This window comes from Pholcus phalangioides, unplaced genomic scaffold (assembly GCF_987345545.1).
Source record: "Pholcus phalangioides strain wild (caught in Gottingen) unplaced genomic scaffold, Ppha-v1.0 ptg000007l_1, whole genome shotgun sequence".
NCBI lineage: Eukaryota > Metazoa > Arthropoda > Arachnida > Araneae > Pholcidae > Pholcus > Pholcus phalangioides.
The window spans coordinates 57,071,782-57,098,842 of record NW_028301600.1 but is presented as its reverse complement, the minus strand read 5'-3'; the positions used below and the strand labels follow the sequence as shown (position 1 = coordinate 57,098,842).

At 34.3% G+C, this 27,061-nt stretch overlaps 1 protein-coding gene across 5 annotated transcripts in view; it reads left to right on the top strand.

The window, feature by feature from the left end:
• The window catches only part of LOC149085534 (uncharacterized), a 106,005-nt gene that overhangs the window by 57,838 nt on the left and 21,106 nt on the right, over positions 1-27,061 (top strand). For 3 of the 5 annotated variants that reach the window (XM_089233598.1, XM_089233597.1, XM_089233600.1), the window contains 4 exons: positions 13,384-14,827; positions 21,201-21,460; positions 22,197-22,235; positions 25,390-25,557. In XM_089233598.1, the coding sequence (XP_089089724.1) occupies positions 13,384-14,827; positions 21,201-21,460; positions 22,197-22,235; positions 25,390-25,557 (1,911 nt within the window). Of the gene's footprint in view, positions 1-342; positions 701-13,383; positions 14,828-21,200; positions 21,461-22,196; positions 22,236-25,389; positions 25,558-27,061 lie in introns of those variants that run through there. The other 2 variants (XM_089233601.1, XM_089233599.1) reach the window with 2 other exon arrangements.

Sequence of the window (27,061 nt, the reverse complement as noted above, 5' to 3'; positions counted from 1 at the left end):
AAATAAAATTTCTCTGAAACAATTGATAACAAAAAGTCTCAAAATCCCAGCCATCAAAATGAAATGGACGTGAGCTGTCCACCAATTTTCTTCCACACACTAGTGTTCCGCTATATTACTTTTTTTTCTCCTTTTTCAACTCGAAGCGATTCTTTTTCCATCAAAGAAATATCACATTTTTATTGTTATTATTTTTATGTTAAGAAATGGTTTTTGGTCCCGTGGCTTTGGCCTCGGGGGCCTAAAAGATAATAATAATAATAATAAAACAAAAAAGAAAAACACCGTCGTCGAGTGGAAATTCGAGTTTTGTGATTCCCCGTCGCCCCGTTTATTTACCCCATTGCCGGGACGAGTCACGTGACCCCACACGAGAGAGCGCGGGTTTCTGAAGTAAGTTCTCGGCATACCTTTCTTTCATCATCACATTCTCATTCACAAGAGAATAACGTAACGAATAATACCTACCTTCCTTTTAAAGTTCGCGGTTTGGGACTTTGTTGTAGCGAAAATAAGGTCTTGGATGTCCGTTTGTTTGGCCCGATTTGGTTTATTTAAAACGTGTTTGACCCCTTGTTCGTCACTTCCGAAAGATTTTTCGGTGGGTATTGTTCCATACGTGTTTCCAACACGACATGGAAGAATCGTTTTTACATCCGACTTCCGTAAAAGGTGCTCGATTAACATTTCAAGTGAGTGTGTGCGTGTTTTTTGTTAATCTTTTTCTATATATTGAAGGAATGTTCTTTTTATTTGTTTTTATCCTTTACTCTTTTTTTTTAATATCTTTTTTTTTTTTCAACTTTGTTCTGTTCCGAAATTTTTCATTTGAAAACGAAACTACAGTCAAAGTAGGTTATAACCAAAGCAGAGAATCGATTAAAATTTTCAACTGGTTAATCAAAAAATTTTAATCGATTAATCTACTGATTAATCTACTGATTAATCGAATATTTTGAAATGGTAATCATTAATTGCAAGCGCAGCATTGATAACTATATGATATTAATTGATGCTATAAAAAAATACAGCTAAACCTCGCTACAGAAATACTCGATATAACGATAAACCCCTCTATAAAGGTATTTTTTCAAATCTTGTTTGGAATTGCCCATAGTCTGATGTTGAATTCCTCTCGAGTTATTAAAAATTATAAATAATTATAAATTAGTTATTTTAGGTAAGTCACTGATTTCGAAAATAATTTCTATTTTTTCATACTGTTACTTTTTTACTGTTTTTATTCTGTTATTTTTTTCTTTCGAAATTGTTCTTAAATGCTACTGGAGGGGATCTGATATTTCCCTAATAACAAAAGTGCTGTTAACAGTGGCGACAATAAATTTTTATCTTGTCTTCTAAAACTTCCATGAAACTCGATTTGAAACCAAAATCATCTCTAGTTTTCATTGAATTGATTGTATTCATTTCCCCATGTCGAAAAACTTGATTAAAATATTTTAAAATATGGTCACTTATATATCTGAAATGTTATGTATACAGGAACATAATTTAAGACATCTAATCTATTTAGTCAAATAAATCAAGGTAAATTATAAAATTTTAATAACAATTTTTATTGGATTGATCGAGTCGATTAACTCAACTATAATTTTTAGCTGCGATTAACAATTGATCAAATAACCGACTCAATTAATCGAGTAATCAAACTATCCATAATTATTACGGCATCGAAGATTCCACAAATTTTTTTTTTAATTTACTAATACAAACACCACAACAAGCAAATTGCCCAAGCGAGGTGGCTGAAGAAAGATGTCCATAAAACATATGAATATCAAATATATAACCAAAACAAAGCAACCCAATATAGAAGCATTTTTTATATCACGAAAGAAAAAACCAATTAGTTAACACAAAAAATGCACTTACGAGTTCAAATACGAGTTTCACAAATACAAACATATAATACATAAATAAAGATATGTAATACATAAATAAAGATATGTAATACATAAATAAAGACATGTAATACATAAATAAAAACATGTAATACACAAATAAAGACATGTAATACGTAAATAAAGACATGTAATCCGGGCCATCTTAAGAGCATCATGGGCCCCCGGGCCAAGGGATTTTTCTGAGGCCCTATCTGGCAAATTCTCGAAAATTTGAACCGGTTCTCATTTTTGTGAGGCCCCTCTTTTCTTGAGGCCCCTGGGCCATGCCCGGGGCGTTAAGACGGCACTGCATGTAATACATTAATAAAGACATGTAATACATAAATAAAGACATGTAAGACATAAATAAAGACATGTAAGACATAAATAAATACAAATACAAATTTCAGTATATAATATGCAAATATACACGCACACATAATACTACAAACACTTTGTGGCCTTGAGGGATTGAAAAGTCATTCTAGCAGGCCTAAAGAAATTCGTTCATTCAATATTTATTTTTATAAATTCAGTTGTTATAACCGAGGTGTTGTTACAATCGAGGTTGACGTTTCCAAGACCTTTTGTTTAATAAAAATTATAATCAGAGTCAATCAAATACTTTGCACGAAGCTTTTATTTCTTTGTGATTAGGTGACCAATTTGATCGAGAAAAATACGCGTAATTGGAATAACCAATACGTCTTTGGAATAACCAATACGTTTCATGGGAAAACGTCATTGAAACGAAAACAAAAAGTGGCGAAAAATTTGTCTTTATGTCCGAGGTGCGTTGCTTTTCATCGACGTTATAAGCAAGATTCATTAACATTATTCTCTATGGAAACCAGTCCTGACCACCGATTATTGACGTTATAGCCGAGATATCGTTACAACCAAGGTTGTTATAAGTTATAACTGAGTTTGACTGTATGACTGTACTTTTAAGAAGTTTCATATTTTTAAATTTTTTAACATACAAAAGATTTAAAAATGCATAGGCCTACTGTACGTTCTAACAACGTCTTCGTTAATATATCATCTAAGTATTTTACAATTCTAATAAAAGTTTTGCCTTTTGTTTGCAAAATCCACTTGAGACACATTTTACGATTTGATGACTGACATGACCTCAATTTGTGTGTTCGTGTGATTTTTTTTTTTTTATTTCATACGCAAATTGTTTTTCAACGGATTACATGCGTTTAGAAACTGGAACGAGGAAAGTTCAGCGTTAGAATATTCTATCCCAAACGAAGGTTTTTTCTACTGAAAATTAATTAGACGTTACATAATCTATATATAGTGGAACCTTTGTAGGTTTATATACTGCCTACAGTACATAAATTTTCTGCTCAAGTTAAACAGGTGGTAAAAACTGCATATAAATTATACGTAAAATAAGTAGCATAAATTTTGTTTGAAAACAATGTATATACAGAGTGTGAAGTTATATACTTATATACGTTCTATCTTTTGAACCGGTGCTGAAAATCACTTGCGAAATGCTTCAATTACAGATCATGTTTGAAGCATTATAACATTAGCTTATAAGGTATAAAAAATTATGAAAAAATTATTATCAAATAAAATTTTATTTGCGCTCATTCAAACTATTTATTCTTTGCAGTTTAGAATATTTTTGACGAAAGCTAGACAGAGTTTATATATACAAAAATAACAAATATCCAATTTAATAATAAAATTAATAAAAACTTAATTAGTGAAAAATATATCAATGTTGTAATTTAGTTTCGCGTTTTCATTTAGTGACGGCATGTGATACGCATAATAGAGTACCTTGGCTAAACAATTTCGAGGAGAATGACTGCAGGTTATTTATTTCTAATATTTGGAGAAGGATAGCTGCTGTGTTGACAAAACAGTAGTTGGAAAGAATTATTATTCCAAATTGAGGAGCTTAGATTATTTTCCCGCGTCATTCCATCATGATTAGGAAAAATCTTGTTTATGTATGCAAGAAGCTCTCGGTATAAGTCAATAATTCCCAATCGTTTAAAGAAGCCGCGTGAGAAAATGGGAATATGATGAATCAGTGATATGTATCATCTCAGAAACATTCGGAAGACAGAGAAAAAATGCCTCTGGCAAATGCGAAACTCGGATACTAGAGGAATGGGTGGAGTTACGATCATCCGGGTCTCGTGTGTGGCAGACATTCATTTCATCGATATAACACATTACATATAATAAATACGGAAATTAATAACGAAAAAAACGTGTTTGCAGAATAGTATTGACCGATGAATATATATTTTATTTATACATAAAGTCGTTTAGTTTCCAGTTTTCTCAGATGAAATTGACCATTACTAATCAGAACTCGGTTGTTGTTCTTTTTTATACTCGGTCATTAACAATTCAGATAAGCTTAATAATTAGGCGACTGAGGAAAAAAAGGTTTCAGAGTCAGTTTGTTCAAAATACAGGGTGATTATAAATTCATGGGACAAACTTTAAGAGGTGATATAAGACACCTAAACAAGCATTTTTTGTCATATAATGTGCGGTCGAATCGCAATAGCAAAGTCGGTAGAAAGGGTTTTTAGAGAGTGCACAACAGTACTTCACCAAAAGCAAATATCATATTTTAGCGGCGGATTTGCTGCAATATTTGCTATCAACCATTCAAGGGTGCCTATGCAAATTCGGATTAGATTGGAGTTTGTTTTTTATTGATGGAAGGACCATCAAGGTTATGCTGTGCCAAACAATGATCAAGAGGTATAATGACTTGTGGTTGAATTTGCGTTACTCAGGTTGCACCATGAGAAGGCCTTCCCCATTACAATACCCTGCACCCTCGAATGATTGATTGCACTTATTGCAGCAAATCCCATCGTGAAAATATGATATTTGCTTTTGGTGAGGTACTGCTGTGCGCTGTCTAAAAGCACTCGCTACAGCCTTTGCTATTGCGATTCGACCACACATTCTATGATCAAAAATGCTTGTTTAAAAGTGTTATATCACCTTTTGAAGTTTGTCCTATGAATTTAGAGTTACTCTGTAGAAAACAAAAACCTTCCATCAATAAACGCCTTTGTTTTTGGCAATCATCCTTTATGAAAACTAAAGAACCGTTTTTCTTTGTTTTTTTTTCCGAATCATAATGTGAGCGAGCTCATCCTCTCTTTACAATAGCCAACACCTTTTTCCGACACACCAAAACAATGCTTTTTCTTTCCTTTCCCTTGAGGTGGTGCTTATAAACATATTCTGGCAAACAAAATGATTTACTAAATCCTTAAATGGTGTTATTTTTTCTCCCCATGCTTTTAGATTATAAAAATTATTACCATTTGACTATATTCGGTTATTAAGACTTGATACATATGGAAAGAAGTTTAATAAATGAGAGTTTTTTTCGGTTTTTTTAACTTATGGGCATTTTAGTTCATTCAATTTACATTCGTAACTGACCTGTAAAGCAAATATGAAATTATAGTCAAACGTGGTTTTAACGAATATTTCGCAAAGTTTTTTCATTGTAACCGAGGTTTAAGTTTTCAGGACCTTTTAAGTAAGTGAAATATGTATAATCAGATGCAATCAAATACTGTACACGAAGTTGTTATTTCATTATAATGAGGATGGCAATACTTTAGGGGAACAAAAACGCGAGAAATGGGGATTATAAATACGGGATATTGCCAATTCTATCCAAAAAATGTTGCCAATTTTTGGCCAAAATTGCCAACTATGTCGTATAGATAACTTTTAGCGGGAAATAACGTGCTACAGCAAATATGCAGAGACATAAAATGTATTTCATGAAAAATGTTTAACATGATAAATATTCATATCTCATATTTGTCATGTTAAACATTTTTCATGAAATACATTTTATGTCTCTGCATATTTGATGTAGCACGTTATTTCCCGCAAAGAGTTATTTATAATTGGCAATTTTAGCCAAAAATGGCCAGAGAGACTTGGCAATATCCCGTATTTATTATTCCCCATTTCCCGCGTATTTGTTCCCTAAAGTATTGTCATCCTCATCATAATGAAATAACAATTTCCTGTACAGTATTTGATTGCATCTGACTATATTTCGCATAACCGAAAACTTCAATCTCGGTTATAATGAAAAAATTTCGTGGAATCTTCGTTATAACTGCGTTTGACTATAATTCTTATATTACTATTAACTTATATTACGCGTCCATCCAAGCGATTTCAGTAAAGATCGTAAATCAACCCTTTCATGGGCCATTTTATTTCTTTGGAATTTCTCAATTTTTTTTGTGATTCACTATTGCTTTGAGAATATCAAAGCACTTCCCGAAGGAGTATTTAAGAAGAAAGTGGGGCCTTAGAAAGAACTTAAGTAAGTTTTATTGAAAAACGTTACCTTTTTTGAAAAAGTTGGACAAAATTACGGGGAAAATGTGGAACGCGTCCTGTATACGAGTCATACCAATAACCAAGTAAAACTATCAAACATGTAATAAATCTTTTTTTATCGTTAGGTCGTTAGGTATCAATACAACAACGTACAAACATTCTCTCAATGTTTCCATTACTTTCTTTTGAAAATGCCGTAAAAGCATCGAAAAAGTGTCGTTATATCCGAGGTATTTGTATTTTATTGACGTTGTAACACCAAGGCTCATTACCATTGTCCTTTATGTGAATTGGTCAAGACCGACAATTTTTGACTTTATACAACCGAGGTCGTTATAACTGAGTTTGAATGTGCATGTTGATTGCATTAAATTTCTTAAAGCACATTTCTCATCAAACCCGACTTAACACATCGTATCAAAAATGTAGATTTATTCGCTGCGTGTACATCGAATATGGCATAAGTAACGATGATACATACGGAAAGGAATTTTTTAGCTTCATTCTTTTAAAGCACTTTCGATGAAGAATTTTTTTCTAACGATTTTTTCTGTTTTTGGGAGATTTTCTGCTTTCTGCACCGATGGAAATTTTTCTTAATGGTGCGTATCAATAAATTGTTTGCCAACGAGAATCCGTTTTGTTTGATAAAATATCCATAAGAGAAACATGCACGCGTCCTTTCATTACTGTTCATCAAGTTTTATTCCCATCAATTGCGTATTTTAAATTTATTCGATTGTTTTAGTCAAAATTTCGAAGTATAGTCCGCGGTACCGCTTCACTAAATAATTTTCATAATAGTGAAGGGAAATTTAGGCATTTTTTTAAACAGCGATCAATGTTTTGGTCTCTGAATTCAACTTATAATCAATGGAAATCGATTTAATCAGAAATTTAATTACCTCTATAACAGGATTTCTCAACCTTTCCGCACCCAAAGACAAGTAAAATGGCTGAAACAGTTCAACTAATCACTAATTTAGGGCGTGAGTGGTGTGACTATGTATTCTGTATTTTACGAAACATTCTCTCTCTCTCTCTCGTTTTTCTACGTATTTTTAGACGTTCCGACATTCTTAAAATTGTCCCTTTTTTCAATTAAGCTTATTTGAATTTATAATCGTTACTAAACAGTGAATGAAAATAGTTTTCAAAACTTATAAATTACATTAGGATAATTTGAGCAATAATTTATGAACTCTCATCTATACATATAAAATAACATGCCCTGAATGATTCACTGATTCGCCATCGCCGAGGCGAAACCGCTGAAGCTATAAATGTGAAATTTCGTCAGTATTATATTTTATGATGTAAGATACCCACTAAGAGGAGATTTCTGCAAATTCAGCCCTCGAGGAGGATCGCGAGGCCTTCAAATGTTATATGGGGAGAATCACCGCCGAGTAATTTTCAGATTACCAAATCCACGCGAGCGGGTAACAGATAGTTTCATATATTTGTCATGTTCAGCATTTTTTCCTGGAACTATATCTCAATTCACTGCGAACTCCAGTAAGTAGCCCCTTCATTTCTCACTCATTGGTGATTTCCGATTTTGTTGACTTATAGCAACATTTCTGATGACGATCAGTTATGCCCCGTACTTTGAATTTTAAGTTTCCAATTTTCCGTAATTTTTTCAACGAAATATGGTCACTTGGGTTCATGATTAACGACATTTTTTCGTGAGATATATTTTTCAAAGGATCACTTCACTCTCCGCTATCCATACGAAGGTTTTTAACAGCTGGCTGGTGTGAAGATGAATTTTAGGAAAGAGTGAAAACCCAACTGCCCTTGCGGGGAATTGAACCCACGTCCTCTCACTTGCCGGGTGAGTGCCCTAGACCAGTGTTTCTCGACCGCTGCCCGGTACCGGGTTCTGACATCAGTCAAACCGGGCCGTGAATGATTCACTGTCTCGTTTTTCCCTATTTATTCCCTATTAGTCGTGTGTATAACAGGACCTTCCCCCAACAAAAAAGAAATCAACCGGACCGCGGGTTTCCAAAGGTTGAGAACCACTGCCCTAGACCACTAGACTACAAAGGCAACGAATCTTTCAATCTTTCCTTAGAGCTCGTGTTCAATTTTCTTCTCTTTCCTAAAATTCATCTTCGCATCAGCCAGCTGTTGAAAACCTTCGTACGGATAGCGGAAAGTTACGCCATCCTTTGATAAGCCGCCATCTGGTGGAAGCGTCAGCATGTGAGCTTGGCCCGAGTTAGGTCCGACCGTCCATGTACGGTCCCGTTCAGTGCATACGAGTTCTAAGGAAATATTGAAATGTTCGCTTGCTTTGTATAGTCTAGTGGTCTAGTGCACTCACACGGTACGTATGAGAACGTGGGTTTGAATTCCCGCAAGGACAGTTGAATTTTTTCTTTCCTAAAATCCATATTCGCATCGGCCAGCAGTTAAAACCTTCGTATGGATACATAACGTGGAATTTTTTTGTTGGCCTCGGGAGAGACAAGGCAACAACTTTTTAATATGGGTTTTTGAGGATACAGAGTGCCCGTATAAAAAGTTAATTTTTTTTAATAACTATGCAACCACTTGCAATATGAATGACATATCTGAATTCTACACTTAATTTTCATAATTTTTTTAATTGTAAGTGTGCCTCTAGGATCAACTGTTCGCCAGTAAAATGCGGCAAGGGGAATTAAGTAATCGTTCTGTATATATATATATATATATATTCACTACGTTTCACTTTTGTCTATTTCTTGTACTAAATTTTCTCATCTGTCATTAGAAATGCTGATTGAAACAGAATTACTTGGCTTTACGTACACCATCTATCAAAAAAAAAACGAAATTAGATCTTATTTTATAAATATTTTTATCTTGTGGCTGTCAACCCGAATTCAAAAAAAAAGTCAAAACACAATCGGTGATTATCTTTTTCTGTCAGACGAATATGAACCGTTGCTGTTATGTCAAGATCTTTTTCCGGGTTTTGTATATAGCAATGGAAAACTACTTTTCAACTTACGTGACTTTGTGTGTGTGCTTTCTTTTTTCTGAAAAACTCGAAAACAATGGCATATCTTATTGAAACACGCAAATTAACTTTCTGGAATTTCCTAGTTCTGTTTTTCTGAATAAAATTGGACAATTTTTTTTTCAAGTTTTTCAACAATAATACAGGGTGGACGAGAGCCCTGGCCACATTTCAAAAATTAATAACAAATCAACCAGTTGACACAAAATGGTGCGATTTGCACTCAAATACTTACCATGGCTTAGAGGTGGTTTTTTTTTTCATAAATTAAAAAAGTTCAAATTTCTTAGTGCTAGATTATAGTGCTATTTTGCAGGAAAAAACTTAAACCCCCCCCTTTTTGAGAAGAAAAAAAATTGAAACCCCCTTGAGAAAATTCTGCGTACGCCTATGTATTCAACTGCATCAATCCATATAGTTTAGGATGTTTTTAAATTAATTATGGGCCCATAAATTACATTAAAGAAATTCCGCAGCTTTAATTAAGCTTTTTTTGAAGAAAAACAGGCAGATAGATAACTTGAACTTCAAGAAAATTTTTCGTAATATCTAGCTCCCATCAAAAAGAAAAAAAAACCAATTCATTTCTACGTTTCTTTAATTAAAATTTGTGTCTTTCATAAGTCGCGCAGGAAGTCGCCATACTGGTTACCTTGTCTACGGTTTGTATGTCCCTCAAGAAAGAGGGAAATACCACGTGATCTCCAAAAAGCCTCATAATATTTAAATATATTTATTCATGTGTCGCTTCGAGATCATCGTCTCTCAAGCAAAATTAACAAAGTCTACGAGATATTCAGATGTTAGAAACAGTTGCTGATGAATATGAAAATCGGGATACTATATTTTTTAATGCTTTGTTTCTATTCAGATTTAAATTCTACTGGCTCATATCTTAAAAATATCATGTTAAAGCTAATGTGGTAAGCTACTGCTCTTTTTTGTACTCGATCATCTGTGACAGATTTTGTTTGATCGTAGAAAGTAGCGCGGTGATTCGCATACTAAATCATAAACAAGTTTCGATATGCATAACTTACGTCAGCTGGTTCAAGAGAAATCGTGTCAGTAGAAAAGTGAATGAATTACTGATTATATTCACTCGTTTCATGATTACTTGCCCGCACTCTTTTTTCTATGAAGTTCACTTTTCTCTCAACTACGTTCACTTTCAGGTTTACTCGACTGATTATTTTTATCGGTCAGTTAATGATGCTTTAAAATGACGGACTTAAAGACTGGCCATCGAAACACTCGTTAAATTCAAATTCAGACAACAATAGTGTATATCTACCGTCAAAGTGTAGTAGGTAGTGAAGTAGGTCGCCGATTATTTTCCATTCTCTTATAAATAAACACGTTTGTTTCATTTGTAATAAGTAGTGAAAAGATATTTTCTTACTGTACTTGGAAAATTATTTGATTATTGTACAGTGGTACCTCGCGTTACTTAGTTCGTTCCTGCAAGTTACTCGTATCTTGAAGAAAATTTCCCATTTAAATTTTTTTTTTGTTCCACAATACTGAACTAATACCCGTATGGAAAAAATTAGTCCGGTACGGTATTCTGTCTATGTATGTTTGTCTTCTCGAAGACAAATGCAGTACAGTGCGAAAATCTCTATCGGGAAGGTGCTCTGCTTTTGTGTGTTGAAAATGTGGTGTTTCTCCCGCGATTCAAGCTTGTAAGTCGAACATTTCCTCGCAAGGTGAAACGTTTTTAGCGGATATTGTTTTGATTTCTCTCGAATCAGGGCTGTAGTGTGCCTTTTCGGGGCCTGGCGAAAGACTCCGTGGGGCCCTTCTTAAAAGGATTATTATTATGCAAAATAAGTGTAAATATTTTGGGGGCCCCTTATTCGGCTCGGGACCCTGGGGCAGTGCCCGCTTGCCTCAGCCTACTTACGGCCTTGTCTCGAATCCAGTATAAAAATTTTTAAAACATATTATCATTCAGCCCTCTCGTTGGGCAATTCACTTGTTATGGCTTCAGAGTTTGTATTATTTCGGTGTGGCTAGTACCTAATTATATAAAGATCTTTACATATTGAAATGGGAAACCAGTATTTTTCAACTAATCGTCATTGAAATGATAATCAGTTGAAAATTGGTTTAATTTAAGTTGATAGGTAATTAGTTTAATTTTTGGTCTCACATATTTTACTCATTTATATTTTCAATAACGTAATCAATTCAAAACAATATTATTTTCCACTGTGAGGGAGGATTCTTGTCATTTTTAAATGATAATTGTGTCGATTTCTTAAAATTTCAAGCTTATTTTCTCTAGATGAAATGTATCAAGTGCGAGAAACGTCTCGTCCGTTGCCTTTGCCGTATGTGAGTATGTGGCAGAGTGGCACAGAGTATGAAATGTGTGTTCAAAATTCCTATGAGAATTTTAAAAATATAAAACGTGCCAAAGAAATCACGCAAAACATGCATTCAACAACGTAATGATGAACAGCCTAGGCATATGCAGTTTCTGTCATGTAATTGACCGTGCGTGAAATGAAGACACTCGTTTTAATCGTTTGCCGATAATTTTGCGCATAGTTCACGAGTTACTCGTTGTGGTTCAGGTATTGCGACTCACCGGTAAAAAGGTGCCTGTGCGAACAATGCGAATCGCGTGCTTTTCAGTCGCCAACACATTGTTGATAGTCACTTTTTTTTCATTTTTAACGATAACTTAGGAAGATCTTGGTGATCAACTGCACGCTTCGATAACATTTTCAAAAAATGAATGAGAAAGTCAAATCGCCTACCTCTCACTCGACCTTGACTTTCTTGAAGGTCACGCTTCTATAGGCCTTAATAATTACGCTATTGGTCGATCGACATTCTTCAAACTCAATCATATTCTTGTTGAATCCGCCTTTTTGAGTCCCGCCTTTTTAATGTTATACGTTGTTTGATGTTAAAACAGGTTTGAGAAATTTTTAATTAAGAATAGCTCCTTTATACACACCAAGGCACTTACAAAGAAATAATTAAAGTTTGCGAGAAAGGTAAAAGTTGACCAATCATGGTAATTGGGTTATGAACCGTCTTAAATGTTTTTACCATCATAGCTTGTTTTATCAATATCTTCATTCATAAGAGAAAAAGATACGTAGACTCTATTCATTTTAACCTATAAATATCTCATCCGATCAATTTTACGAACTATATTATCCTATTTGTCCCTATAGGCCTCATAGAGAGTGCATGCAGTCCCTGTCTAACTAATCTCTATCTCTTGTTAGATGTGTATTATGTATTATGGTTGTTTTTCTTGCTTCTGTCTTTTGTGTTTGTAATTTCGTGATTGTTCCAGAAAAAAAGTTTAAATATTTCTTTCAAAATATGTTGAAAATGTTCATTCATTTTTCCCATTAGTGGCCGTTCAATTATTCTAAATAATAGTTGTTTTATAAACACATGAATACAATATTTCTATGAAATATATTATTCTTACAATTTAACACTCATATGAATCGTCTCTTTTATTTTTCTGAAAGTCCAGTAGAATCTATACCCAAAGAAATTGAAAACCAGATAAGGTAATGGGCATGGGAATCAATTTAAGTAATTAATGCGCTTGAAAAAAGGTTCAATATACAGATTCATAAAATTTTAAGAATTTTTTTTTATCTAGTATTGCGTAACGTTTCAGCGGTTACCGTTAATGTAGTTGTCCATTCTGGTTGAATGCACTGTGATGAGAGTTCTTCCTGAAATGAAAGGAAAGAGTCTATGCCTACGGTTCACCACGGTGGCAATAACTTGTGCAACGAGACTCGTGATAGCGGCAGCTATTATGATAGTTTGATGCATTTTCATAAATAGGAACATTCTATAAGACAGGCTGACGTCTCATGTGGCATCAAGAGCGATAATGTGCTCCTTTTGACGAGACTTAGATGCAAGAAATTATACATCCATTAAATAGCTCTCGTTTTTTTTAAGCTGGCAGATGCATTTCTTAATGTCTTGTAATGCTGTTTATTGAAAAATCACTTGTTTAATTATTTCACACATTCATGTTTTCGTCTAAATGAAAAACAATGTGTTTTATATATTTCGTATTTCTTTTTATTTTTTTAGCAAGCTGTGCGAACGAAAAAAGACCACTGGAAAAGCATAAAACCCTCCTCAGAAAGTTACTCAAAATCTCGGAAAGGACCGATCGTAACTATACAAAAAATGCCATCTCCAAGTGTCATAAGCAGCGACGAATGCTCACCCAACGTTTTTCGAGAGAGCTTACGCTTTTTCAAGAGCCAAGAGGAAAAACTGAAAAGTAAGAACGCTGATTCGACCAGGGAAACAAATACCGAAAGAACAAATGAAACCGAGTGCATAAAAACTGTGAATAGTGCACAATCCTGTAATGCAGATATGTTACATCGAAAGAGCTCATCATCTCTCACGGTAGAAAGTATACTAAACAACGTAAGAAATATATCTATGAATCACGATCCCAAAGAAACGGGAACGGCATTACTAGCGAATGGGAATTATTGTGAACAGATCAGTAAGCTATCAAGTCATGTTGCTCAGCCCAATTCAAAAATAACTCCGATAATTTCTCAGAATAAAAGTGCGCACAAAAACACGAGTGTATACTGCCGCTCGTCTGGTCAACCACAAATGAAAAGTGCTGATTGCTCGGGTGAGAAAGGATTTCTTAGCAGCAGGTTTAATCCTAAGTTTGAACCTGAATCCGAAGCAGCAAAGATTTCTTCACTATCAAATATTACTCACAATAATTTACACTCCATAATTTTGAATGATTCCAAATCACGTGAAACGAATGCATTGAATGGAAAAGCAATAAATGGACAAAGCTCAATTACAAACAATTTTACAACTATAGCGTCATCAAAGTGCCTGAACTCTTCCGAATTGACTGCACCAAGTCGTCCTTATTTAAGTTCCTTCAGCAACACAGTTCCTTTCAACAAAGAGAATACTTTCCAAACCGTACAGAGAGATTCGTTGTTCTACAAGGGTCATTGTGATAATTCAGATGATGCATCACATTCAGAATTAGGTTCATCTGAGGCTAGTGAAGAAAACGCCCCGGTTTTCTCATCTTTAGAACATGACTGTTATGATGAAGGTGTCGACAGTAGCTCATTTGACAAGACATGTGATTCTTTAGAGTCAGATTATGATCCTAAAGATTTTGTTGTGCATAGAACATCTTTCCCCGATGATTTTCTAGAAGTTATGTCGGAAGATGCTTATAGTTCGGTTAATGAAGACTACGATGTAGAACATCCAGATGATTTGGATGGTGAGCAACTAGGAACACCATCCCCTGATTATGTTAGTGATGAAGAAGGGGAGTATCAGGTGCATCAGGGAATGGTTGAGTGCGTTGAAAATGACTCTACGGATAACACTAGTCACTCGCAATATATTGCTGATTCACGACGCTATTCGTATTACCCAGAGGAAAAAGAACTGGAGGTCATATACGAAGTAGATGAAGAAGATTTAGAAGAGGAGGAGCTTTTATCGGATGAAAATTATCCTGATAAAGGTAAAAAATTATTGAAATAATACAGTGATCTTTTCCTTTTTTAAAAAAATTGAAAATTATGTTGCTCTTCCATAAGATTATAACTCATTTGTGTAATCAGGTTAGATCAGAATTTGAATTTCATGAAGGTCGATAGAATATAGCCAACCGCTGTGGTGGTCGAGTGGTCATAGTGACGGACTCGCGACTCGGGTTCGAGCTCCACCGTCGCCACAATGGTGGTCGGCTGAAGTTGGTTTTCTGTGGTTCCCAAGTTCGAGGCGCAAGTGCGAACCGATTTCCCCGTTAAAAAGTCTCGCCACAGAGAGCAACAGGCCTATATACAGACAGTACAAATATTCAATCATCACACTTCACTTCTGAAATATAGATAGCAGCACTGAAAGAGAAAAAAAAATCGGGCACTACGCACACTTACACTTCCAACACCGATAGATCTGAGTTGTGCTCGGTTTGAAAGAACGAATATGAGCCAACTACGCGGCCTAAAAACTGAACATTTGTGTTCATTAACCTACTAAAAGGCATGTGATAAATATTTTTAAAATCTTTTCAAAAATGGAAACTGACAACCAAGAACCTTTGCGCTATATGTCATAGTTCCTAACTTTCTTTTCACTCTTATAATTTTTTGCTTTGTTCTGCAACACATACTACGGACCTCATACACCCGCGGTCCATTTTTTGAAAATCACTGTTCTACAGCATTGGTTTTCGAAACGTAGCTTCCCCGAGGATCGGAAAGAGGTTGCTAAGAATCACGCGAGGTGTTTCAGAACAAAGCAGAAATTATACAGTGAAATTATAAAAAAATTATTTACCGACTATTGCTAGCGATAATCACATAAAGCGGAAGGAGGCCTCGATTCCCTCTATGTTTAAGCTCGGGTAAGTGCTAATTGAAATGCTCTATTCTAATGAATACCCGAGGTTGCATTTCGAATTTTTGTTATCAAATATTTTTAGACATTTGTTTCGTTCCCGACATTTTTCACATATACAATTCTTTTCAAATACGGTTTATTGGAAGCTCGTATAATTTTTCACCAATTTTGAGGACATCAAAAAATGAAAGTTAATTGTAAAAAATAACCATCCACAATGAAATAGTAGTATCAATATGACTCGTTTGTTTCTCCTTACAAAAAAAAACATTTTATGGCCAATCGCTGTGGGATGTACGACAATGTGTGGGAAACTTGTGCTCAGAAATTTTCTAAGCTAATTTGTTCATGCACGTGTTGTATACTGTAAATTAGGTAACACTTCATGCTCTCATCAATTAGATTGCAAAGAGTGAAATTTTTTATGAATAAAAAGGTTTCGTTTCCCTCTCACGCATATTCTCTAAACTGAAAGGTAGAAGCCAGGTGACCGCCCATTTCATAGCATATCCTTTACAAATTGCGAAATACCTCAAGGTCTGAGCGTGGGGTGTGGTTGAAAGCAAAGTGGGATTTTTACTCATTAACAATTTAGCATTTGTGGTAGTACTATATTGCAAGATATTGTCTTCGAAATAGGTAAAAAATATAGAATAAAAACGCTGCATTAAAAAATAATTCATATTATAGAAAATGTTATCCGTAAAGCATCAGTTGGATGTAGCTTGGAGTAGATTGACTATTATTGGTGAGTACTTTATAGTAGGAATTTTCGAAGCATAAATCCTGCCCTTCCCTCCCCCCCCCCCCAAATGCTGTGTACAATAACGAGCAATAAAACACTAGTTGAATGCTCGTATGGAAATAAACCAGATTGAATATTTCCTAATATTCAAGTTCATATTTTTTCCATTTTTGTTTCATGGAATAGATATTTTAACATCTATTCTCAGGTTTTATATTGGAATGAAAGAAAATTAAATGCGCAAAATTGTTTGTCCATCCTTTTTTTACGTGAAAACGTCTCATAAATCGACTGCATTTCCGAAACGTTAGTGTAGCGTAACGTAACACATACACTTTGACCCTTTATCTACTGACGGTACTTGGAACTAAAAATGACCTAAATAATTTTACATCAAAAAAAGAAAAATCATTATTATACTTATATATTTATTATCATTGTGTTCTTACTCTTTTTTCATAATGTGGTAGATTAAGGGTTAAACGCTTATCTTGAGCATTATATGAAACATGAATTTTGATATCTCTCGTTTAGATAGGGCCACCTGTACCAGATGTGGTGCTCGGTGCGAAAATAATCACGGGGTCAGGGCCGCAACTACAAATAAAGATGTACTCTGTCACCTGGGGCAAACATCCGTTATGGTGCCCCTCCCACGATTTTGAATGAACAAAGAGCGAATTTAGCGCCCTGGTTTTGGCCCCTCGTGAGACGAACAAGTTTCACAAATTCCTTCGTTGTAACGACTGTGCGTTATAGAGACCATTCGATTATAACTATCGGTGCAGTAAGTCCCGGATCGAAAAGTTCCAAATTTTCTCATACTAATGACGCCAATTTGAATCCAATATGACGACCCGAACGTATCATTCTATCCATTATAAGGGTATGCACATAGTGCTGCGTGTTTCCGATTCTGTGAAACCCGTGTCGTCTCCTATTGGTTAAAAAACTGAATTTCAACTTTTTTTAGTTTTCAGGTTTCGAATACTAACGGCAAAAATTTCTTTTTGTTTCCGATTCAGACAATCGGTAGCGATCGCACCAATGGGAATGGGGGAACGTACCGTTCATTTGCATAGCATGTCACCGCTTTACACGAACCGGCTGTGAGAAGCAGAAAATTCCCCGGGAAAGAGAATTAAAAAAAATTAATTTAAATTTTTAATATTAAAAATCCGGTTAAAGATTCCCCGCGTGTCGAGCTAGTATTTGAACAAGATTGTGAGCGATAGAAGATACTGATTTATTGATTAATATAGAATGATATTTATCAATTTTCTTTTGAAAACTCAAACTTGGTACTCTGGTAAATTTGAAAATATTGAGAGAATCGTTCCACACCATTCAGTAGTTAGGAGAAAAGATGATAATATTCACCACATATATATATATATATTTATTTTTTGGTTAAGAACTTAAAATATTCTTTATAGTTAACAATTATAATGGGCCTACATTTTGTTTTTCCAAAAGCAGTAAAAACACATCAAAGGTAAATATCATATCAACCCTACAATTGACATGCATCCATTTTGTGATCTCTGAAGGGATTTATTTTCAATCCTCCAACAGAGATTGATCATTAATTATAAATATTATTAATTAACGAATAAAAAGTTATGTTAAAGTAATATAAAGAAAGAAAGTATATATAAGAATAAAAAGTTAAAGTTGATAATATCAACTTTATTATTTATTTAACTAAACCTCTTACCGAGACGAATTTACTAGGCTCAGATTACAGTGGAACTTCAATTAATGAGCGATAATTCGCATTACGAGCAAAAATTTGATGCTTTCATTTATTTTCACGTTATCTCAATTGAGCTGATGGTTTTTCGCTTTTGTCTACACACGTACTGAGAAATTTTGGATGATATTCACCCCTACAGTCTCCGGTCAGCGTGTCTCACTCGAAAAATGAACACACGAGAGAGTGTGACTGTTTACGATACAAAACTAGATCTAGCATTTTAACCACCAGTATGAGCACTGGAATTTTCATTCTGTATGGAGAAAACTGTGGGCTGATTGCACTATTGAACACGACTTTGAGGGGCTAGCTCATAAACAGGAGCCAACATTTGTCGAAGAGATTATGTCCTTGGCGAAGCCCATAGGACTTGTAGGTGAATGAGAATGAAAATCAAGAACTATTAGAGGAGCATGGTCAAGAGTTGACCATAGATGAACTGATGGATCTCCTTTGCACGCAACAGTAAGAGTTTATGGAGATATCTCTCTATCTCTCATTCATACTTTATAGCAGGGGTGGCCCATGAGCCCTCGATAAAGTAAAATTTATTATCAAATTGAAATTAATAATTTACAAGATGTTAAATAAAATTTTTGATCATTATTCGAGCTATTCTCGTTCCACAGCCAAAAACTACTTACGTTCATTACTGTTAGTGCCGAAAATAATTTACTATGCTATCATCGATGCCCGGTTGTTGCTTTAAAAATCTTGAAAAATGGCTTAAAAAAATGCCCTAAAAATTGGAAAAATGTGCAATGAAAATAATAGAACAAAGTTCTCTTGAAAAACCGAGTATGTTCGAATGTCGAAAGAAAAATAATTTGACATCAAAATCATATGTAAATTTTTATCTCATTTTTTTCTCTCACATTTAGATTTCATCAAAAATAATAATTTTTCTAATAAACGAGTTATAATTCATGAATCAGTTAGGGACACTGGCATTATAGCCCCCACAAGGGTGGGGCTGACAAGGTTCCGACTTGGGGCCCCGAGTCGATTTTTAACATTTTTTTTTTTTTCACAAGAAATTCAGTATTGACAGTCCGGTGAAGAATCTGATCGGAGGGCCCTGTTGCTAGATGTCGGGACCATGACTGGCATACTGGGGAGAGGGGGCAATAGGGTTTCTTCCAGTTAAAAAACCCTAAAAACAAAAAATTTTCCTTCCCTGAAAAAATCCTGTGTATGCATGCCTATGGTTAGGAAACCAAAAAGCATCCTTTATTTTCCAAGAAATTCAAGCATATTTTTTCACAAGCGCTCAATGCAATCAGTATTCATACAACTTTCTCGATGTTTTCCATCGTCAAAAAATTGGAAAAGTGAAAAAATATTGTGAAAATGCCAAAAACTGCCCCAAAATGCAAAAAAAAAAACCTAACAGTGAAAAAAAAGCAGAAAAATTAAAATTTCATCAACATCCAGATCCTGGTTATCACCATAGTCCTTTTCGAAGACAAAAATTTCCCATAAAACGTGACACATGGGCGATTTGTTTTCCTATTTTTTCTCCACCTTGTTTGGCATATTGCCTATTTTGACAAAATAATAACTGAAAAAAAATTGGAACAAATGTTTCATTTGTGAGAGAAATTCAAACTATGAATTGATTTGATGAAATAATTTGCAGAAGAAAGTAATTTTTGATGCATTTACATGTGGCTGGGAAGCAACCAAATAAACAATGAATATGTTTTTGAACATGAAAGGGAATACAATACCCACATGTAAAAGTTTAGTGACTAAATTGCTCAACAATAACCGAAGTCAATGAAAACCAAGGTATTGTATTTGGCAACTGGAATCGAAACTGCTTTTTTTTTTACGTCAGCATATATATATATATATTTTTTTTGCTTTTTTCCCTCCTTCCGGTTTGACGAGTAAAAAAAACACAGTATAAAGTACAGCAATGGAAAACCGGCTCACACTATATGCACCCTCCCTGCGCGAGTAAACCATGCCCACTACCTGGATCTGAAACACGGACGCACTATGAGCGCACCCTAATGTACAAACTCAGCTCTGACCACACATTTCTTTGCAAAGAAATTAGCAAAATCCATACTTAACTGTGTTTGACTTATTGTACTTGAACCTCTTAAACTAATTTAAATTTTATTACTATTATTGTATAGTATTATATACATTTTTATTTCATTGCTACTGCTTACATTCTTATTCGGTCCAAATTTTCTTAAGAAGCTAAATTTTATTATTTTTAAAACTTATATAAAGATATGACAACCATCTCTCTCTCCAATACAACGTCTGTTTCTTGTGGAACAATGGGGGGGGGGGGAGAATTAAGAGCGTTGACTGTATTAATTTTTATATTTTGTAGTTATACAATATATTTTCCCGTTTCGATTGTAGAGTCTGATGTGGCGCACATCTTCAAGGGCGGGTCTTGTTTAGATGAATACAATGACTGATGTGATGCATCTCTCATGCTAAATATCAGGAATTCAGAAATTATACAGTGCAGACTGTAGATAGAAGCCAATGTTATCTGCAGATAGATCGTGTTTGTAAAAAATCCATGGATACCCCATTGATGTGAATACGTCTTCAGAAAAGTAATCAAACCAGAAGTATACAACACTATAGCAGGGTTTAGAAAAAATAACATGCTACTCCCCCCCCTATTTTTATGTTCAAAGTGGAGAATAATTGCATTTCCCAAGTGCATATTACAAAACTTATATTCACTCCAAAACAGTTTTTCATGTCACATGCATGTGAAGGGAAAAGTAAAAAATTTAAAACCTTAAAAAGAACTTCAAACAGCAGTGTCATAGTATAAGAACAACTTAGAACAGTTATATTCGGGATACGAAACTGAAAATTCAGAACATGTTAATTAGTAAATAAAATTATTCAACCATTGGATACTTGACTAAAAACAATTACTATATTTCAATCACAAAACTTTGCTTTTCTTATTCATGAAGTTACAAAACATATATATTTTTTTAGATATTTGTTTACCTTTGGTTGGAACCACTGAAGAAAAGTATAATCAATCCAGTTTTAGTCATAAGAACACAGACCACCCAACACGAGATGTGAAAGGCCCATCTGTTATTATTTGTGATAAAGATGTCATTAAGAGTAAAATTGATGAGAAAATTTCATCCAATGTGTCATCACATGAATCATATCCCTCTGAGAAAGATACAAATGACAATGTTGATCATCTAAAACTACAGAGATGGATGCCGTCAGATTGGGATCCAGTAAGTAGCTTGATTTTTGTTTTAATTGTTTGATAGAGCTTTTATATTTATGCATTCCATAGTGTTACTTTTTAACATAGATACCAATGAAGCAATCAGAAATGTATATTGTATTTGATTTGTTTAATTATACCTGATTTATTGTTGTAGTCTATTTTTTTTTTCAAAACTTAATATAAAACAGCTATCGCCATTCTTTTATTTTTCTGATTGTCCCTGTTATATTTTTGAAATGAAGTTTGCTGGTAGTTTTCATAATGTTATAGCTCAAATATAACCAAGGCCATAGCCAGGTGGAGGGATCTATGGGATAACATGTATACATAGCTCAATGAGGGAAAAGAGAGGAATCATGTGTTTTGGGTATAATGCCACACACTGCCTTTTCTCCCAGAATGTTACATTCTTAAATCACTTAAACGTGGGGGGGAGGGAATCTTAGAACCTAGTCTCCCAAACCAAATGAGAAACTAGGTGACATGTATATGAGAAGTTGAATAATTAACTTTTATAATAGTACTATTAATTTAGTCTAGCTAGCTCGCAACAGCCTTACACCACTTAACACTACTTGAAGGTATTGCATACAATTTAAATTTCTTGGCTCATTATCTAACTTTCTATGTCTTGAATTAAAGGCAAGTTATACAGAGTTAAAAATATTTAAATATTTTAAAATTACTTTAACCTTCTGCATGAACATAGAACTGATTTTAATTCATATTTTGTTTTACAGTCAGACTTGCTCGAAATGCTGTATCAAGTGGATTATTTGGTAAGAAAGCAAAGAATTTAGAATATTTTAGCCCTTTCAGTACCACATTAAGAAAAAAATAAAATAATTATCATTTAAATTTTTCAGTAGTTCGTTTTAGTTCTAAGCCCTAAAAATAAAAAAAGTTATTTTTTCTGAAAATTATTTAATATACAACAAATTAATTGATGTAGTTTACTTTAAAGTACCATCAGCACTCTACACTTACAATAAAAATAAAAAATAAAATTCAAATATGTTGAATAATACAGTTGCAGGAATATTTATTCATTTCACCAGGGAGAAAACCATAATTTTTTTCATACATTTGTAAACACTTTGACAGAGGTGAAACATCTAATTGAGTTTTATCAATTAATATTTTTTTTTTTTGGTCAAATAAATACCAACGGTGGTATAAACAACTTGTATTTAGAAAATATATCAAGAGCAGTATAAATTTGATGGTGCACTATGATGATGGTCTGCATCTAATACAAAGATAATCCCTATTACAGATTTTTTTTAGTCCACAGAGTATCAAGACTTCATTTATTATATTATTATTTCTAAAAATAAAAAACTGCACATCCAAAGTATAATTCAATTTGAGTTCACCATTCTTTACATACAATCTACACCTCACCATATACTGATGGTACAAGTAACAGTCATGAATTTGCTGGGTATTTGAAGCATAGGTATTATTTTACAAAAATGGTGACATGAATGGAAATATGGATTAATCATGAGTAAGAAAAAGAAAATTATGCATTCACCTCAACTATTTCCTTAGTATTATGCCTCTGCAAAGTTGCAATTATAACTGCTTACAACGATCAAAGTGATTACAAAGTGAATTTTTATTCATATATCTTTGCCATTTTTAAAAAATAGTACTCCTACACTTTTTCTGTGATCTGGTAATCGTAAATTGGTTATACAGCTTTCATACTTCAAAATCATTTGATCATTTTCTGCACACGAGGGCTAATTAGACCGAGACCTACAATTTATTGCCGATTCCGAACGGCAGGCTTGTTTTTTTATACTCGTCGAGGGGTTGGGGCGCTAACCCCTTGACGGGGGACTCCTTGCAGTAGCAATTTTTTCCTGCGGTCTTGCCGCCGTTTTTGTTGTACCCTTGTGTCAGCAAAGTTTTCTGACAAGGACGAACCGGGTATCGAACTCGCGACACCTCTAAACATCCTTTGGTACTTTAGGCGAGTATCTTGTCGACCTGCGCTACCGCGCCCCCTACTTCAAAATCCCAACAATAAATGTAAGGGCCGTTACGGGGGTTTAAAGTTAATGGTACTTTAAAGTGCCATCAGAACTGAACGGGTTAAACCATTTTTAATATTATTTTGATTTGTTTTGCGCTTTATGTACATTAATACACTGGTGTTCATGAATTAAGTGACATACATTTCTTTAAAAATGTTTTTAAAAAGTTGCTGATAGATTTAACATAAATATATTAGTTTAAATTATAGTCATATCTAATAGAAAAATCTATACATGAAAATAAAAACGATATTTTTTTCATGACTACACAGTTAGCACATGCTATGAAACAAAACATGCCATTCTTCGTAGTTTCTGGCAAGATTAAAGAAAAAGTTCACAACACTTGTAATATCGCCTCCTTTCAGAGTTTACTAGGCTCTCTTTTCCACCCCTTGAAAATTCCTTCCACCCCTTTATGGCATATCATATTTTTCTATGACAAGTCATATTTTGGAAATTTTTGAGCTATAGGTCATATTTTAAGTAATTTTGAGCAATCAGTCATATTTTAGGAATTTTCAAGCACAATAGATGATTTTTTTTGGTCATTTTTATCATTGAAAATTTTAATCTGTATACATGGTTCTTTAAAATGTAGTTCTGTGCTTATGATTAATTCTTCTCTTTTTTTCTCTCGAAAATTTTTTTTTGCATTCCCAGCAACTACTTTTTGTTCTCAGAGGATCCTTTTGCTATGTTTTTGAAAGGAAACTCTGATCTTATAAATTCAGACACTCAAAATCTTTGCATTCAATGCATTTTTATTTGTACCAAAACATAACAAAAACATGGGCGGAGATACGGGGTGGGGCGGGCATATGGCTGACATCATCATCATCGTGTGCCCTCCCACTAGCAATAAGGACCTTGCCCCCCCACCCCAGATTTCCAAGTCAATCTCCGCCTATGAACAAAAGTTGACACGGTCACCTCGGCCAAGTTCCCCCCATTTTGATGCCCCCTTCTCATAACTTTAAATGAACAAAAAGCAAACCTGGCTTCCTGCTGGTCCACCAGACACCCCTGCCTTCCCTACTTGTGACCCTGTCTACAACTACAAATATTCAGGCACTACACTTCACTCAAAATTCAAAATGTAGATGGCAGCACTAACTTTACACACAACAGTAGATATGCACACAAACGGTTAGGCATATTATGCATCAATTAGGTATAGACATAAACCTACTTTTGGCACAAATGACCCATAACTCCCTCTGAAAGGAGGTAAAACATTGGTAAATTGCCCGATGATGGTAGACCAGAGTTGCGCCCAGTAAAAGAACTGATAGTACTACTCTATCGTATTTTGTTAAATGTGTTAAATATCCAGCACAAACAGATTTAATGTGCAGCAACATTGCAATTACCTTACATTGCATTACCTTGAGAAACAAGCAAAGAGAAAAAAACTAGACATCTGGCAAGCCTTTGCTCAAATATTACTCCATCTAGTAATTTTTCAAGTCTTTAAAAACCTTTGCAAAGTGCATAGCTTCTTCAAACATTTCTTAGAAGAAACTAAACAACAGCACTTTTTTATAGACATTAAAACTGCATCTTATAAAATTCAGTCAATTGGATACGTTAGGCATGGTTTTCATTTGAATTTGGTGAATTTTGATTAGAAAGGTAAATTGATGGATTTTTTGACTTAATAAGATGAAAAAGATAAAAATATGCAAGCGTTCATGACCTTATAATTTTCCTATTATTTTAAGATTTTTAGGTCATAAAAATCTGACCCCTAATTATAACCATCCTGTATATACCAGAGTAAATCAAATAAATATCTGTTCTATCATATAGTTATTAAATTCCACCATGAATTAAAATTCCAGTATCTACTTATTCAACATGCTTATGTCTTTTTAACTTTTTACAGCCACCAGATGAAGATAACAGATTCTATAACAAAGCAAGTTACTTAGAAGTGGACTATAAAACAGAGTGTTCAAAATTTAGTGATGAAGAACAATTCATGCAAGTTGTAGAAGACCGACCAAAAATGGTGTATGTTGTACTCAAGAATAAAACCATGTTCATATATAAAGTAAGCATTGAATATTTTATTCAAAAATGTAGTAGGATTTTTTCTGAATTATTCATTCAAACAATTGGATAAAATAATTATTCTTTCCATGCATATGAAGGAAAAAAAATACCCATGGAATAATGATTCAAGGGAGGGGCAGTTATTGTCCACATAAAATGTCTTTTTATTCAAATAACTATTCAAGATATACGGAAGACTGGATGTTGTGAAGATATTTATTATTTCAGATGTTTATTTTTTAAGGAAGGAAAAAACTCATCTCTGCCTCCACCGGGAGTCGAACCCGGGTCCCTCGATTGCCGGACGAGTGCTCTGACCACTCGTAATATCTCTAGCGAAGGAAAATCTCTATCTCCTCTGTAGCTTAGTGGTCAGAGCACTCGTCCGGCAATCGAGGGACCCGGGTTCGACTCCCGGTGGAGGCAGAGATGAGTTTTTTCCTTCCTTAAAAAATAAACATCTGAAATAATAAATATCTTCACAACATCCAGTCTTCCGTATATCTTGTATTAACAAGTGGAGAGCGACATTCATGTCAAATAACTATTCATTAACTACACTGCATTAAAAAAAAAATTTTTTTTTTGGTGCCTGGAATTTTTTAACTGATTTTGACTACATTTGGTGTGCTGATTTCAAATATGAACACAGTTTTTCTCTATCAGCTCTGGTTTTTGAAATTCAGCATAGCTCAATTATGCAATATTTTAGCATTGAGTAGTAGTAGTAAAGTTTTTTTATGTGAATTCATTTTCCTCTGTTTTTTCTTCCTGCTCCACGTGTCCAAGTTAAATGTGTGTTGTCCAGCTTTTGTAACATATGGTCGTGGAATAATCCAGATCTAAATAAAGTTTTAAGTGTTTTTTAATCTGTTCCAGGATTTTTATTCCGCAAATCACAAACAACTTCATAAATTATAAAGTTCTTTGTTTTGAGGGCTGAATAAAAGAAAAAATGACAACCAGTTGAAGAAGTTGTAATGATCCATCCTGATGTATTTTGCTACAGACGTGGTGAGTACACCCTAAAAGAGAATGGTAAAGCCATTTTTCTGATTTTGTCAAAAGAGCTTACCTTAGGTATTTTGGCATTAGGCTTGGTGACCAAGATAAAGTTTGGCCTCCACACACAATGTGTAAAACTTGTACATAACATCTATGACAGTGGACTAATGGGAAGAGAAAGGGTCTAAATGGGATCAATACCCATTGCTTACTAACCAAAATGAAAGAGGAATATGATACTATCACTTTTTTTGGTCATAGAGAAGATAGTTTCACAAACATCAATGAGTAATTTGTGTGGAGTTGAAAATGATTACCTTTCTTCTTTGTCAGCAAGGGGGCTACACGAAATATCATTGCTTTGTGTGACTAAGGGATAGCAGAGCTTAACAATACTACTGGATAGAAAAAGCGTGGCCTATGAGAGAGAACATGGTTGCTGGAGAAAGAAATGTTGTTCGTGAACCCTTAGCCGGATGAGACAGAATCATCTTGAT